At 37.4% G+C, this 13,855-nt stretch overlaps 1 protein-coding gene and 1 non-coding gene across 3 annotated transcripts in view; one reads left to right on the top strand and one right to left on the bottom strand.

Annotated features, from left to right (window-relative positions):
• The window catches only part of SLC30A9 (solute carrier family 30 member 9), a 74,463-nt gene that overhangs the window by 35,298 nt on the left and 25,310 nt on the right, over nt 1-13,855 (bottom strand). The window contains exons 3-7 of one of the 2 annotated variants that reach the window (XM_007453044.1): nt 13,622-13,684; nt 11,535-11,634; nt 9,322-9,414; nt 8,869-8,951; nt 1,635-1,693 (exon numbers count right to left, since the gene is read on the bottom strand). In XM_007453044.1, coding sequence (XP_007453106.1) covers nt 1,635-1,693; nt 8,869-8,951; nt 9,322-9,414; nt 11,535-11,634; nt 13,622-13,684 — 398 coding nt within the window. The remainder of the gene's footprint in view (nt 1-1,634; nt 1,694-8,868; nt 8,952-9,321; nt 9,415-11,534; nt 11,635-13,621; nt 13,685-13,855) is intronic. The other variant, XM_007453045.1, reaches the window with a different exon arrangement.
• On the top strand, nt 5,571-5,643 carry TRNAG-CCC (transfer RNA glycine (anticodon CCC)). Its single transcript has one exon. It is a non-coding gene; the product is annotated as a tRNA-Gly (tRNA).

Here is a 13,855-nt window from a genome sequence, read left to right as displayed (position 1 = left end):
AGAACCTACTGTATAGCACAGAGAACTCTACTCAGTGCTCTGTGGTGACCTAAATGGGAAGGAAATCCAAGAGGGGATATATGTCTACATATAGCTGATTCACTTTGCTGTACAGCAGAAACTAACACAACACTGTAAAGCAACTATACTCCAATAAAAATTAGTTGAAAAAAAAAAAAAAAGAAAGTAAGATTTGGGGCTGGTCACCAGAGGAGCCAACCATGTAATTAGAGGGTTATAACTTTCCAACCTCCAGTGCTGAGAAAGAGGCTGGAGATTGAGTTCAGCCTCCAATGGCCAGTGTTTTAATCAGTCATGCTTATGTAATGAAGCCTCCGTAAAACCCTGAAAGGAGGGGGTTTGGGGAATGTGTGGAGGTTCAGGGAGAGTGGCTGCCCAGACAGCATGGAAGTTCTGACACCCTTCCCACGTGCCTTGCCTCCTGCACCTCCTCCATCTGGCTGTTCCTGAACTATATATCCTTTAATAATAAACAGGCAATCTAGTTTAAAAAAAATAAAATAAAGAAGTGGGACAGTAAAGGTAAACTTTCTATACTGGTCCCAATATTAATTTCCTTCTGATAGGAAGGAAAACAGAGTTATTCTGGCACACTTGTCAATAAGGTAGTAAGTCTGCTAATGGAAAGAAGGTACTTCTATCAGATTAGATTTTTTCAATGAAATATAAAACAAGCTCATCAGCTGAAGAGGGAAAGCGAGTCTGCAGGAAGTTTGGGAAGAGAGGAAAAGGTATGCAATAAGTATCTCACAGAATGGGAGAGTGAACGTACTATGGAAGTTTAGTAAGACTGACAAATATTGAGTGTCCATTGATTTTGTACACTTATATAATAAAGAAAAGAAATCATCAAAATGGCTGTGCAATTTTCTCCTCTAAGGGCTGAGCTTCTTGGGTACAAGCAGAGAATTAGCACTTTGAATGTTAAACAAGGTTAAGAGTAGAAGGAAAAAGAATAAAGGAAATTAAAGGTGTATACAAGAGCTAAATCTTGCTAAAAATCTAACAAAATAAATCATCTATATCTATATGCTTATGTGTATAGCACAATTATGAATTTAAAGAGAAATTATGTCCCAATTTTTTTAATTTTAAGAAAAACAGGGAGTTCCCTGGTGGTCCAGTGGTTAAGACTCCACGCTTCCACTGCAGGGGCACAGGTTCGACCCCTGGTTAGGGAACTAAGATCCTGATTGCTGCACAGGCAAAAGAATAAAATAAACAAATGAAAATAGATTTTGGGCTTCCCTGGTGGCGCAGTGGTTGGGAGTCCGCCTGACGATGCAGGGGACACGGGTTCGTGCCCCTGTCTGGGAGGATCCCACGTGCCGCGGAGCGGCTGGGCCCGTGAGCCATGGCCGCTGGGCCTGCGCGTCCGGAGCCCGTGCTCCACAACGGGAGAGGGCACGACAGTGAGAGGCCCGCGTAAAAAAAAAAAAAAAAAAAAAAAGAAAAACAGACAGAAGCAAAGAGACTGTAATTCAGTAAATTACAATCTACTTTAGAAAATCTTGGTATAGGATCACAGACATGCTAGATTTTCACCATGGACTGATACTAGGATTTTCTGTGCAACACACACACACATAACATTAACAGAAAGATATCCTTACCTTGGTATTTCCCAGAAACTCTCTATATTCTCTCAATACTTTTTGGTTTCTAAATAGCCCTATAAGAAAAGAATTACACAATACATTTAGGTCATACATATTCTTATCAGTCACATTTTAGATTAACACAATTATTCTAAGACTATGTTAAATCATCTTCTACTAGCTACCAACAAAAATGTTATTAGAAGAAATCTGAATTTGCAACTTGATTAAAAAACAGGCAAAGGTTTTGAATACTTTTCTCCAAAGATGATATACAGATGGCCAACAGGTGCATGAAAAGATGCTTGTATCACTAATCATCAGAGAAATGCAAATCAAAACCACAATGAGGTATCACTTCACACCCATCAGAATGGCTACTATCAAAAAAAAACAAGGGCTTCCCTGGTGGCGCAGTGGTTGAGAGTCCGCCTGCCGATGCAGGGGACACGGGTTCGTGCCCCGGTCTGGGAAGATCCCACATGCTGCGGAGCAACTAGGCCTGTGAGCCATGGCCGCTGAGCCTGTGCATCCGGAGGCTGTGCTCCGCAACGGGAGAGGCCATGACAGTGAGAGGCCTGCGTACTGCAAAAAACAAAAACAAAAACAAAAACAAAAACAACAGAAAATAACAAGTATAGGGACTTCCCTGGTGGTCCAGTGGTTAAGACTCCACACTCCCAATGCAGGGAGCACAGGTTTGATCACTGGTGAGGGAACTAAGATCCCGCATGCCACAGAGCACAGTCAAAAAAATAATAATAATAGTAACAAGTATAGGCAAGGATGTAGAGAAACTGGAAATCTTGAGTATGTTGGTAGGATTATAAAATATTGCAACTGCCATGGAAAACATGTAGGTTCCTCAAAACAATAAAAAACTACCATATGGGGTTTCCCTGGTGGCGCAGTGGTTGAGAATCTGCCTGCTAATGCAGGGGACGCAGGTTCGAGCCCTGGTCTGGGAGGATCCCACATGCCGCGGAGCAACTAGGCCTGTGAGACACAACTACCAAGCCTGCACTTCTGGAGCCTGTGCTCCGCAACAAGAGAAGCCACGATAGTAAGAGGCCTGTGCACCGCGATGAAGAGTGGCCCCCGCTTGCCACAACAAGAGATAGCCCTCGCACAGAAACGAAGACCCAACACAGCAAAAATAAATTAATTAATTAATAAAACTCTTACCCCCAACATCTTCTTGGAAAAAAAAATAATAACTACCATATGATCTAGCAATCCCACTTCTGGGTATACAAGCAAAAAAAATGAAAGCACAGTCTCAAAGAGGTATTTTCACACCCAAATTCACAGCAGCACCATTCACAATGGGCAAGAAGTGAAAGCAACCAAAACATCCATGGATGAATAAATGGATAAACAAAATGTGGTATATGCATATAATGGAATATTATTTAGACTTTATGAGGAAGGAAATCCTGTCACATGGATGAACCCTGAGGACATTATGCTAAGTGAAATAACTTAGTCAAAAAGACAAATACTGTATGATTCCATTTATGTGAGGTATCTACAGTAGTCAAATTCATAGAAGCAGAAAAAAGAATAGTAGTTACTAGGGGCTCGAGGGAGAGGGAGAAGGGAATTGTTTAACATGTATAGTTTCAGTTTTGCAAGATGAAAAAGGTTTCAGAAGAACATTTTCTGGAAATATTTCATAACAATGTGAATATACTTAGCACTTCTGAACTGTACACATAAAAACAGTTAAAATGATAAATTTTATGTTGTATTTTTGCAATGAGATAAAGGCAGTTTGCTAAGATTCTCTTCTCAGTATTAACTAAAAAATACAATAACCAATTCTTCATTGTTAGCTCAAAGTTTAAAAATACAGGAAAAAATATTTTTCTATTACCGTGCTTTCTCAAATTCTGTACTTTAAATATCTCCTTTAATATATGTACAAGGCTATTCATGGTATCATTATTTTACTAGCAAAAAACTGGAAATGACCTAGGAGGAAATAACTGAATAAACTACGGTGTACCCCCCAAAATGGAGTACTATAAAAGAAATGAAGAAATGTCTCTATTTCCTGCTATGGAATATTCTCCAAGACATATTATCAAGTAAAAAAAAAAACAAAAGCAAGCACAGAAAGTATGCATAGTATGCCTTATTTATGAAAAGGGGAGTCTAAATTACCAGTATGTATGCTATCTTATTGCATTTTTTAAGGGAAAAAATAACCCCCAAACTAAATTTTTTTAAATTAATTAATTTTATTTTATTTATTTTTGGCTGTGTTGGGTCATTGTTGATGTGCATGGGCTTTCTAGTTGCAGCGAGCGGGGGCTACTCTTCGTTGTGGTGCACAGGCTTCTCCCTGCGGTGGCTTCTCTTGTTGTGGAGCACACGCTATAGACGTGCGGGCTTCAGTAGCTGTGGCTCGCGGGCTCTAGAGCGCAGGATCAGTAGCTGTGGTGCATGGGCTTAGTTGCTCTGCAGCATGTGGGATCTTCCCGGACCAGGACTTGAACCCATGTCCCCTGCATTGGCAGGTGTATGCTTAACCACTGCACCACCAGGAAAGACCCCAAACTAATTTTTTAAACAGTTACCTATGTTAGAGAGAGGGAGTAGGGTAGAGAAGACAGGGATGGGAGCTAAACTTCTCTCAAGTGTTTTGTCCGGTAAAGGTCACTTTGGAATTGTGTAAACATTTTACAAAATTATAAAATAAAAATAATTTCTCAAAATTGAAAGCAAAATGAAGCTAATTTTACATCTGTTAGATGGTTTATCCATACAATGAGAAATTAAAAGTGACTTTAAAGCATAGACATTTGACTATATATCCCTAGTGGGATATATAATGATGACAAAAAGAAACACAGAAATCTTAAAACACCTTGATAGCAATATCGATCCTGTTAGTTTGAAACTACACTGTATTCTCTCTATATGTGTGTATACACATATAAGAACAAACCAAAAATGTAATTAATTATGTTAATGAATTAAGAAATAAGATTTTCAGGGTAAGAGATACAAAAAGAAAAGAAACAATGTTTATCAGAATAACCTATGTATTTTTTTCTTAAGAAACAAAAAGCATTTCCTAGCTCTGTCCACTGAGAAGACCTTAAAAATACATCAACCTGTTAAGAATGAGTATCCCTAATGCCCACAGGTCTCTCAATTTTATTTCCTATTAAAAGGAAAGGGTCTCCTATTAGAAATGGCTGATTCCCAATCTGGGGCAGGAAATATACTAAATAAACCTGAAACATCTTATTGTACCTAAAAGCAACGATGCTACAACAGTACCTGGATTATGACAAAAGGACTTCGGTGCAAATTTGAGATGTTTCCACTGGCCAAAGTGAAGTTGAGCACCACGACTTTGCCCACTTTGTTCTTTCCTTCCCTGCAAGTCTTCTTCACGTTCTTCCCGATCTCCTGATCTCCTTGCTACCCACTGCTGTCCCTCTTGACACTGAACACCCACATGCTCAAAAAACTCTCCCAACCCTTTTTCTTCCTGTGCTACTGACCACAACTGTCTCATAATTTCCACCTAGAAATTTCACCAACTCATGAGGAGAAGGAAATATTGTCACCTTTAAGCCTTGGTCCTATGCAGAACTTAGAAATATAGTTAAAGAAGTCAGAATCCTCCTAAATAAAGCCTGACCCCAAAAAAAAAAAAGTCTAATTTTTGCAGATACTAGCACATCTGTCTCTACTTTAATCCTGCCACATTACCGTTCAGTTCCACAGAGTAACAGAACTGTAACTGTAGTACAAGAATCTAATACCCCAATGCATTATGCCCTACTCGAAGATTTCATCATATCCTATATTAGCACCTGTACTGCCTATAAAGAAACCCAATGGAAGCCATTAACTGAATAGTGATACCACAGTTTTGGGGCTCCCTGACCCCCACATGTATTTCTTTCATCAAAAGTAAACATTTCATGGAATTCCCTGGTGGTCCAGTGGTTAGGACTCTGCACTCCCACTACAGAAGGCACAGGTTCAATCCCTGCTCAGGGAACTAAGATCCCACAAGCCATGCAGTGCAGCCAAAAAAAAAAGGAAACATTTCAGCTGCAGGAGAGGGTGCAGAGTAAAGGGAACCCTCTTGCACTGTTGGTGGGAATATAAATTGATACAACCGCTATGGAGAACAGTATGGAGGTTCCTTAAAACACTAAAAATAGGGCTTCCCTGGTGGCACAGTGGTTGAGAGTCCGCCTGCCGATGTGCACTCGTTAAGAGTCCGCCTGCCAATGCAGGGGACATGGGTTCGAGCCCTGGTCCAGGAAGATCCCACATGCCATGGAGCAACTAAGCCCATGTGCCACAACTACTGAGCCTGTGCTCTAGAGCCCACGAGCCACTACTGAGCCCACGTGCCTAGAGCCCATGCTCGGCAACAAGAGAAGCCACTGCAATGAGAAGCCCGTGCACCACAACCAAGACCCAAAGGAGCCAAAAACAAATAAATAAAATAAATAAATTTATTAAAAAAAAAAAAGACACATGCACCCCAATGATCATTGCGGCACTATTTACAATAGCCAGGTCATGGAAACAACCTAAATGCCCACTGACAGACGAATGGATAAAGAAGATATGGTACATATATACAATGGAATATTACTCAGTCATAAAAAGGAACGAAACTGGGTCATTTGTAGAGATGTGAATGGACCTAGAGACTGTCATACAGAGTGAAGTAAGTCAGAAAGAGAAAAACAAATATTGTATATGAATGCATATATGTAGAATCTAGAAAAATGGTACAGATGAACCTGTTTGCAAGGCAGAAATAGAGACAGACATAGAGAACAAATGTATGGACACCAAGGGGGGAAAGAAGGGATGAGATGAATTGGGAGATTGGGACTGACATATATACACTAATATGTATAAAATAACTAATGAGAACCTGCTGTATAGCACAGAGAACTCTACTTCACTTTGCTGTATAGTAGAAACTAACACAACATTGTAAAACAACTATACCCCAATAAAATAAATAAATAAATACATTTCAGCTACAGACTCGACACATCCCTATCAAAACCCCAAGGACGTTTTTCACAGAAATAGAACCAAAAAATTCTAAAAGTTTTATGAAACCACAGAAGACCCCAAATAGCCAAAGCAATACTGAGAGAAAAGAATAAAGCTGGAGGTATCACATGCCCTGATTTCAAACTAAATTACAAAGCCACAGTGATCAAAACAGCATGGTGTTGGAAGAAAAACAGAGACATACATCAGTGGAACAGAATTTAGAGCCCAGAAAGAAACCCACACATATATGGACAATTTATGACAAAGGAGCAAACATCATACAATGGAAGAAGGACAGTCTCTTCAACTCATTAGTTGGGAAAATTGGGACAATGGGACAGTTACATGCAAAAGGATGAAACTAGGCCATTATCTCACACCTTAAACAAAAATCAACACAAAACGGATTAAAGACCTCAATGTAAGGCCTGAAACCATAAAACTCCTAGAAGAAAACATAAGCAGCAGTACACTCTGACATCAATCTTCACTCTATCTTTCTAGCTATATCTCCTCAGGAAAGGGAAACAAAAGCAAAAATAAACAAACAGAACTACATCAAACTCAAAAGCTCCTGCACAGCAAAAAAAAAAACCATCAACAAAATGAAAAGACAACCAACCTAATGAATGGGAAAAGAAATGAAATATCTGATAAGGGGTTAATATCCAAAAAATACAGACAACCCAATTCAACAACAACAACAAAAAATAACCAATTAAAAAATGCAGCGGAGGGCTTCCCTGGTGGTGCACTGGTTGAGAGTCCGCCTGCTGATGCAGGGGACACGGGTTTGTGCCCCAGTCCGGGAAGATCCCACATGCCGCGGAGCGGCTGGGCCCGTAAGCTATGGCCACTGAGCCTGCGCGTCCGGAGCCTGTGCTACGCAACGGGAGAGGCCACAGCAGTGAGAGGCCTGCGGACCGCAAAAAAAAAAAAAAAAAAAAAAATGCAGGGGAGCTGAATAGGCATTTTTCCAAAGACATTTTTTCATACAGATGGCCAATAAAATATGAAAAGATGTTCAACATCACTAATTATTAGGGAAATGCAAATCAAAACACAATGAGACATCACCTCACGCCTGTTCGAAAGGCTAGTATCAAAAAGGCTAGAAAAAACAAGTGTTGGTGAGGATGTGGAGAAAAGGAAAACCATATGCACTGTTGATGGGAATGCAAATTAGTGCAGCCTACTAAGGAAAACAGTATGGAGATTCCTCAAAAAATTAAGAATAAAATTACCATATGATCCAGCTATCCCATTTTTGGGTATTTAATCCAAAGAATATGAAAACACTAATTAGAAAAGATATACACACCTCTATGTTCACTGTAGCATTTATTTTCAATAGCCAAGATATGGAAACAACCTAAGCCCCCAACAACGAATGAATGGATAAAGATGTGGTATTTTTACTCAATGGAATACTACTCAGTCATAAAAAAGGTGAACTCTTACCATCTGCTAAGTGAGACAAGTCAGATGGAGAGATATAAATACCATATGATTTCACTCATGTGTGGAATATAAAAAACAAACAAACGAAATAAATGAACAATCTAAAGCAAACCAAAAATGTAGATACAGAAAACAGTAGTGGTTACTTGAGGGTGAAATGGGTAAAATGGATCAACTGTACAGTAACAGACGGAAACTAAATTTTTGGTGGTGATCACACTGTAGGGTAAACAGAAGTAGAAATATAATGTTGTACACATGAAATATATGTTATAAACCAATGTTACCTCACTGAAAAACAAATTTTAAAAAAGAGACTAAACATTTCATTCCTGTGGATTTAAGTGCAGCTCCCCTTAGCATATCTGTGAATATAAAGATGCTCAACAGCTGTTTGCTTCTTCTGAGAGGCCAAAACCCCTTAGAAACTAGGATTTACCTTTAAACAGGTACAATCTTCAAATGAGACCCTAAGTTTTAATATTCATATATCTTATAGCAACCACAAACTACCTTTGCTTGCTCTCATGATCTTTAAAAAGCTATAGAGGAGAAAACAAATAATACTGTTTTTATAAAATAATTGAATCCCAAAATGAAAACTGGTATTTGCTAGAAGCAACAAAGCCAAAGCCAAGAGGTGGGCAACCACTAGGGAGGGCATAGTTATTATAGGCACAAGTCTTACTTACAAGTTGCTTTTCAGTTAACTCAGCTGTAAATTTAATATACTTACTTTCTCTATATTCTATTTCTGCTTCCTTACGAAGTTTTTTCTCTCTGGCAAGAGCTTCAGGGCTTCCCCAAACTTCCAAAGATCTGTGTACACACGACCACCAACAATGACAATTTTAATGACTTTATTATAATCATATTTAAATCTAGATAACTAAAACTATATGAGAATTTAACAACAAAGCATAAGGTCCTTTAGGAAAAATATAAAGCACTTAAATTTTTCTAAATTAAATCTAAACAGTAAGAGTGAATTCAACAGCAAATCTTCTCATAAATTATGACTTTTTTTTGCTAACTAGTACATACTAGTAACTCTCAGATAAATTTAGAAATGTAAAAATATTCTGCTTTTAAAACATGTCATTTAAAAAATTCTGAGTCTCTCTAAAATACATTTTTATTAATCCCAAATTCAGCTTGTATTTTTATTCTAAAAGAACTATATTCTTACTTTGCCTCCACATCTGATCTCAAGTATACAGTAAAGGACTCGGTATCTTCATGAGGACTTCGTCGTCTGATTTTTCGAAGTTGTTCTAGATCACTGAAGAAAGAAACATGTTGAATTTATTCAGACAAGGTTCATATGGTTCATGTACTTAAAAGATTAAGGGCAGATAAAAGCCACTACACTGATCCTCATTTTAATAGCTAAATCTGTATAGCCTATAAAAAGCAATTTAAAGATGACATTTTGTACACAAAAGTGACTTAGAGACAGCTGAAACACTAAGAATTATTCTTGATGCTCAGTATAGATACCATAACATAATACGTAGAGAGTCAATTCCTTTATTAGTGCTTGCATTTTATCTGCTAGGGACACACCATTGCAATGTCTGATGTATGAAGAAAGAAAGTGAAAAGTGGAAAGAACATGGATTAGAGTATTATCCCTCTATTTAAGAATTTAAATTTAAAATTTACAGTCATTTGTTTATATCCAGATTAATACTAAGTGGTAATATCATTCACAGATACCAAGTTATACAGAATATGTGTCAATTTCAGGCTATTTAATTATTTTCCTTTCTCTTAAATTCTGAAAGGTTAATACATTCATCAAGTCACTGCTAAACAGTCATACTAAATTTGATCTTTGGTCTTCCTAAGGAAAGTTTGTAATAGCAACAAAAAGACCTATAAATAAAAATCTGGGGCGTATACTGGTGGCCTAATAGTTAGGATTCCAGGCTCTCACTGCCGTGGCCTGGGTTCAATCCCTGGTCAGGGATAAGATCCTGCAAGCTGCGTGGCGCAGTCAAAAAATAAATAAATAAAAAGTAAAAATAAAATAAAGTAAGTTTAACAATCAACTATCACACATCAAAAAAAAGTCTGGGGCTTCCCTGGTGGCGCAGTGGTTGAGAGTCTGCCTGCCGATGCAGGGGACACGGGTTCGTGTCCCGGTCTGGGAAGATCCCACATGCTGCGGAGCGCCTGGGCCCATGAGCCATGGCCGCTGAGCCTGCACATCCGGAGCCTGTGCTCCGCAACGGGAGAGGCCACAAGAGGCCCACATACCGCAAAAAAAAAAAAAAAAAAAAAGTCTGGACCAAGTAACAAAAGATATATATTCTGGTTCCCTCTCTGTCACTGACTCACTAAAAAAGCTACATCATCACTCTTTATTATGTTCCCTGGCCTATAATGTGGAGATAGCAATACTTAACGTACTTAACTCACAAAATTGTTGTATGTGAAACAGAATATAGTTTTATATCATTATTAAAATTGGTTGTTGTTTCAATAGTTATGGAAGTTATAAAACTGATTACAGGAATCCTTATTTCTTGATATTATACCATAGATCATATGACCATGGGCTGGGGGTGGGGTCGGGTGGGGGAGGCTAGATCATCTGATGACGAAATTGCCAAGATAACTTGCACATAAATATGGTTTTTCTAGGTAAACACACAAAAGAGGGGGAAAAGTTTAAATTTGTGTAAAATACCTCACTAAATCTCTTTAATTACAAGAAAATTAATAACAAGATACCAGAGAGAAGGAAAATAATTTATACTCAACATGAATCACAGCTGGAGTGTGAACATAAACATAATAAAACTGCTTTACCAAAAAAACCAAAATTTTAAAGTTATACAAATATGCAAATAATCTTATTGATAATTTTACTACATATTAACATAACAATAAACTCCTAAGGTTCTTGTGTGACACAAAGATATTGAAGAACCTACCTTTTTGAGTTAAAGGAGCCAAGAAACACTGGAACTGCTCGTGCTAGAGCAGCCTTCAGTTTAGTAAGCTAAAAATTGTAACTTTTTTTTTTTTTTTTTTTTCACGGTACGCGGGCCTCTCACTGTTGTGGCCTCTCCCATTGCAGAGCACAGGCTCCGGACACACAGGCTCAGCGGCCATGGCTCACGGGCCCAGCCGCTCCGCAGCATGTGGGATCTTCCCGGACCGGGGCACAAACCCATGTCCCCTGAATCGGCAGGCGGACTCTCAACCACTGCGCCACCAGGGAAGCCCCAAAATTGTAACATTTTTTTAACTGAATAAAAATACCTCTCCAATTTAGGAAGGAGCCATGGTAAAGTTTCCACATGGATGTTAGTGGGTTAACAAATTCTAGGAAATAACTGGTTATTTAGATTAGATAGAGCAAACTACCCCATTTTAAAAAAATTACTGTACCTGTATTTGAGGCAGAACTCATTCATTGCTCTGACTCCAGTGATGAAATTATTCTGAGTGTACTTTGGTCCATATTCCCTCTTTTTAAGGACTGCTTTGACTAAAACCAAAAATATAGGAAAACATACTAAATATGTACACTGGAAGTCACATTTGAAGATGAACATATGCTGAGTTTTAAGTGGATTCACTAATGAATTCCATAGAAAACTGTTTTTCCTGATGCACTGAATGGCGTCAGAAAAAAAAAGTTTATTCCAAGTACAGAATAGGACTGAATTACACTTGTAACCACCCAGCTTTATCTCCATAGTTCATCAGTAACTGATGACAAAATGTCAACCCTTTGTCTAAAGGATACCTTATATAGGTATTACTGGTCTGTTTAAATCGTACTAGTACAATTTAAATTGCTTAGGGTCTACGTGAAAATGAACTGAAGTTTCAATAAAACATTAGACGCTGGTTCGGTGTTATACAAACACTGGTGAAACCAGCATTTTATAAAAAATGAAAATAGAAAGTAATCAAAGAGTACTGCACATAATGAAGAACAAGCACTTTTTGTGAAAACTTTTGTTTCAGTTACATATAGTTATCTATATATATATATACTAGATCATTAGTATTTCTTAAGTGGGTTGCAGTCAAAAAAGTCTGAAAGTCATTGGGCAATTTCACATAATGTAACAAAGATGAAGTAACTATAAGGAACATTTTTATCAGTTAAAAATTATAGGAAGTTAATTATAGACTATAGGTAAAATACTGCCTTCTAAATTTTTCCTATTATCAAGTATCAACCTGTTCATTAAAAAGCCAGAGACATCAATAATAAAATAAAATACCAATTTGGCATCTATTATAGTCTATGAATTAAAAATTACAGTCAACATTGGTCTGTTCATTTTTATAGTGAGACTTTTGGTCACAAAACACAAATAACATAAGCAAATCTCTGAAAATTGTTACCTGGTCACTTCATATTCTATTCTAATGTCTAGTAACTATTGAGTTTTCTATTGTACTTACAAGTTGAAAGAATAAATTAAGACTAAAATTATCCATCACTACAGTAGGTAAAAAGAATCTTAAAATAACACATGAACTATTAAAATCAAATGCACAAATAATAGTTAACAAGAACATTTCAAAAATAAAGTTCAATATAAAAACCAAAACCTTATTTGAAAACAAGTATATAAAGAAGTTCAGGTTTCTTTTTGCATGAGTTTCTCTAAACTACCTTACTCTAAAAATCCTAAAATTCTAAATCCAAATAAACTTCTCTGGATCTCTGGAGAGGAGAATTACATCGCTCTTCAAAAAGATTAGGTTTTTTTTTACATTACTTTTTAATAATTTCTTCAAAGTAGCTAGAAATCCTTGTTGGTCTGTCCTAGCCCAGATTACTGATGATAAGACAACATTAAGTATTCTTAATTGTGACTGTACACTATCATCTCCAAAGTTATCCTAGAAAAGAAGTCCCATTTTTAGCCCGATCTTATAGGGAGGGAACTAAGGCTCAGAAATAAAGTAAACTGCCCAAAGCCATATAGCTAGTATGTCCTGAAGTTACAAATTGAATCCACTTTTGTCTGAGGCCAAAGCCATGGTGCTCCTAATCACAGAATTAGTACCTCCATGAAACATGCTACTTTGGAGATGGGAGCCATAGCGCATTATAAAGAAGAGAGCTGCAAACAAGAATTCCTTCATCACTCAATCACTCCCAGAAAAGGAAATCAGACAAGAGTGTCCAAACCCTACCTGGATTTGAACAAGCTGTAGGTGTTGGCCTCTTGTTCTTTATTAATCACATTACTTTTCTAAAAATGATAAAGCAATTGATGATTTTTATCTGCCATTACTCCTTTCTTTGGGCTTTTGAAAAAAGAACTTGCATACAATGCAAAAGTAAACTTCAGCAGAAAATTAGTTTATAAATAGAATAAATCCTATGGCCAATATATTTAAAGAAAAATGAATATACCCTTATAACTATAAAGAGCTCTACATAAACTAACTTTATATATTTAATTCAAGACACCATTATAATAAAAAATAGAATAAAATATATTTACCTCTTACTTGGAGAGGTTCTTGCTTAATAAGTGGAGCTTTCAGTTCTGCACCAATATTCTCTGCTGTAAAGTTCATTTTTAAAAAGTTACATTAAGCAGTTGTTTTCATACAAACCTATAAACAATTAATATTAGCTGACAATCTAGCAATGTATAAAAAAGATAATATTATTACATGGGCTTCCCTGGTGGCGCAGTGGTTGAGAGTCCGCCTGCCGATGCAGGGGACACGGG

The sequence above is a fragment of the Lipotes vexillifer genome, unplaced genomic scaffold (genome assembly GCF_000442215.2).
Source record: "Lipotes vexillifer unplaced genomic scaffold, Lipotes_vexillifer_v1.1 scaffold1272, whole genome shotgun sequence".
Taxonomy (NCBI): domain Eukaryota; kingdom Metazoa; phylum Chordata; class Mammalia; order Artiodactyla; family Lipotidae; genus Lipotes; species Lipotes vexillifer.
Note: the sequence above shows the minus strand (reverse complement) of the source record. Positions and strands in the feature narration are given on the sequence as shown.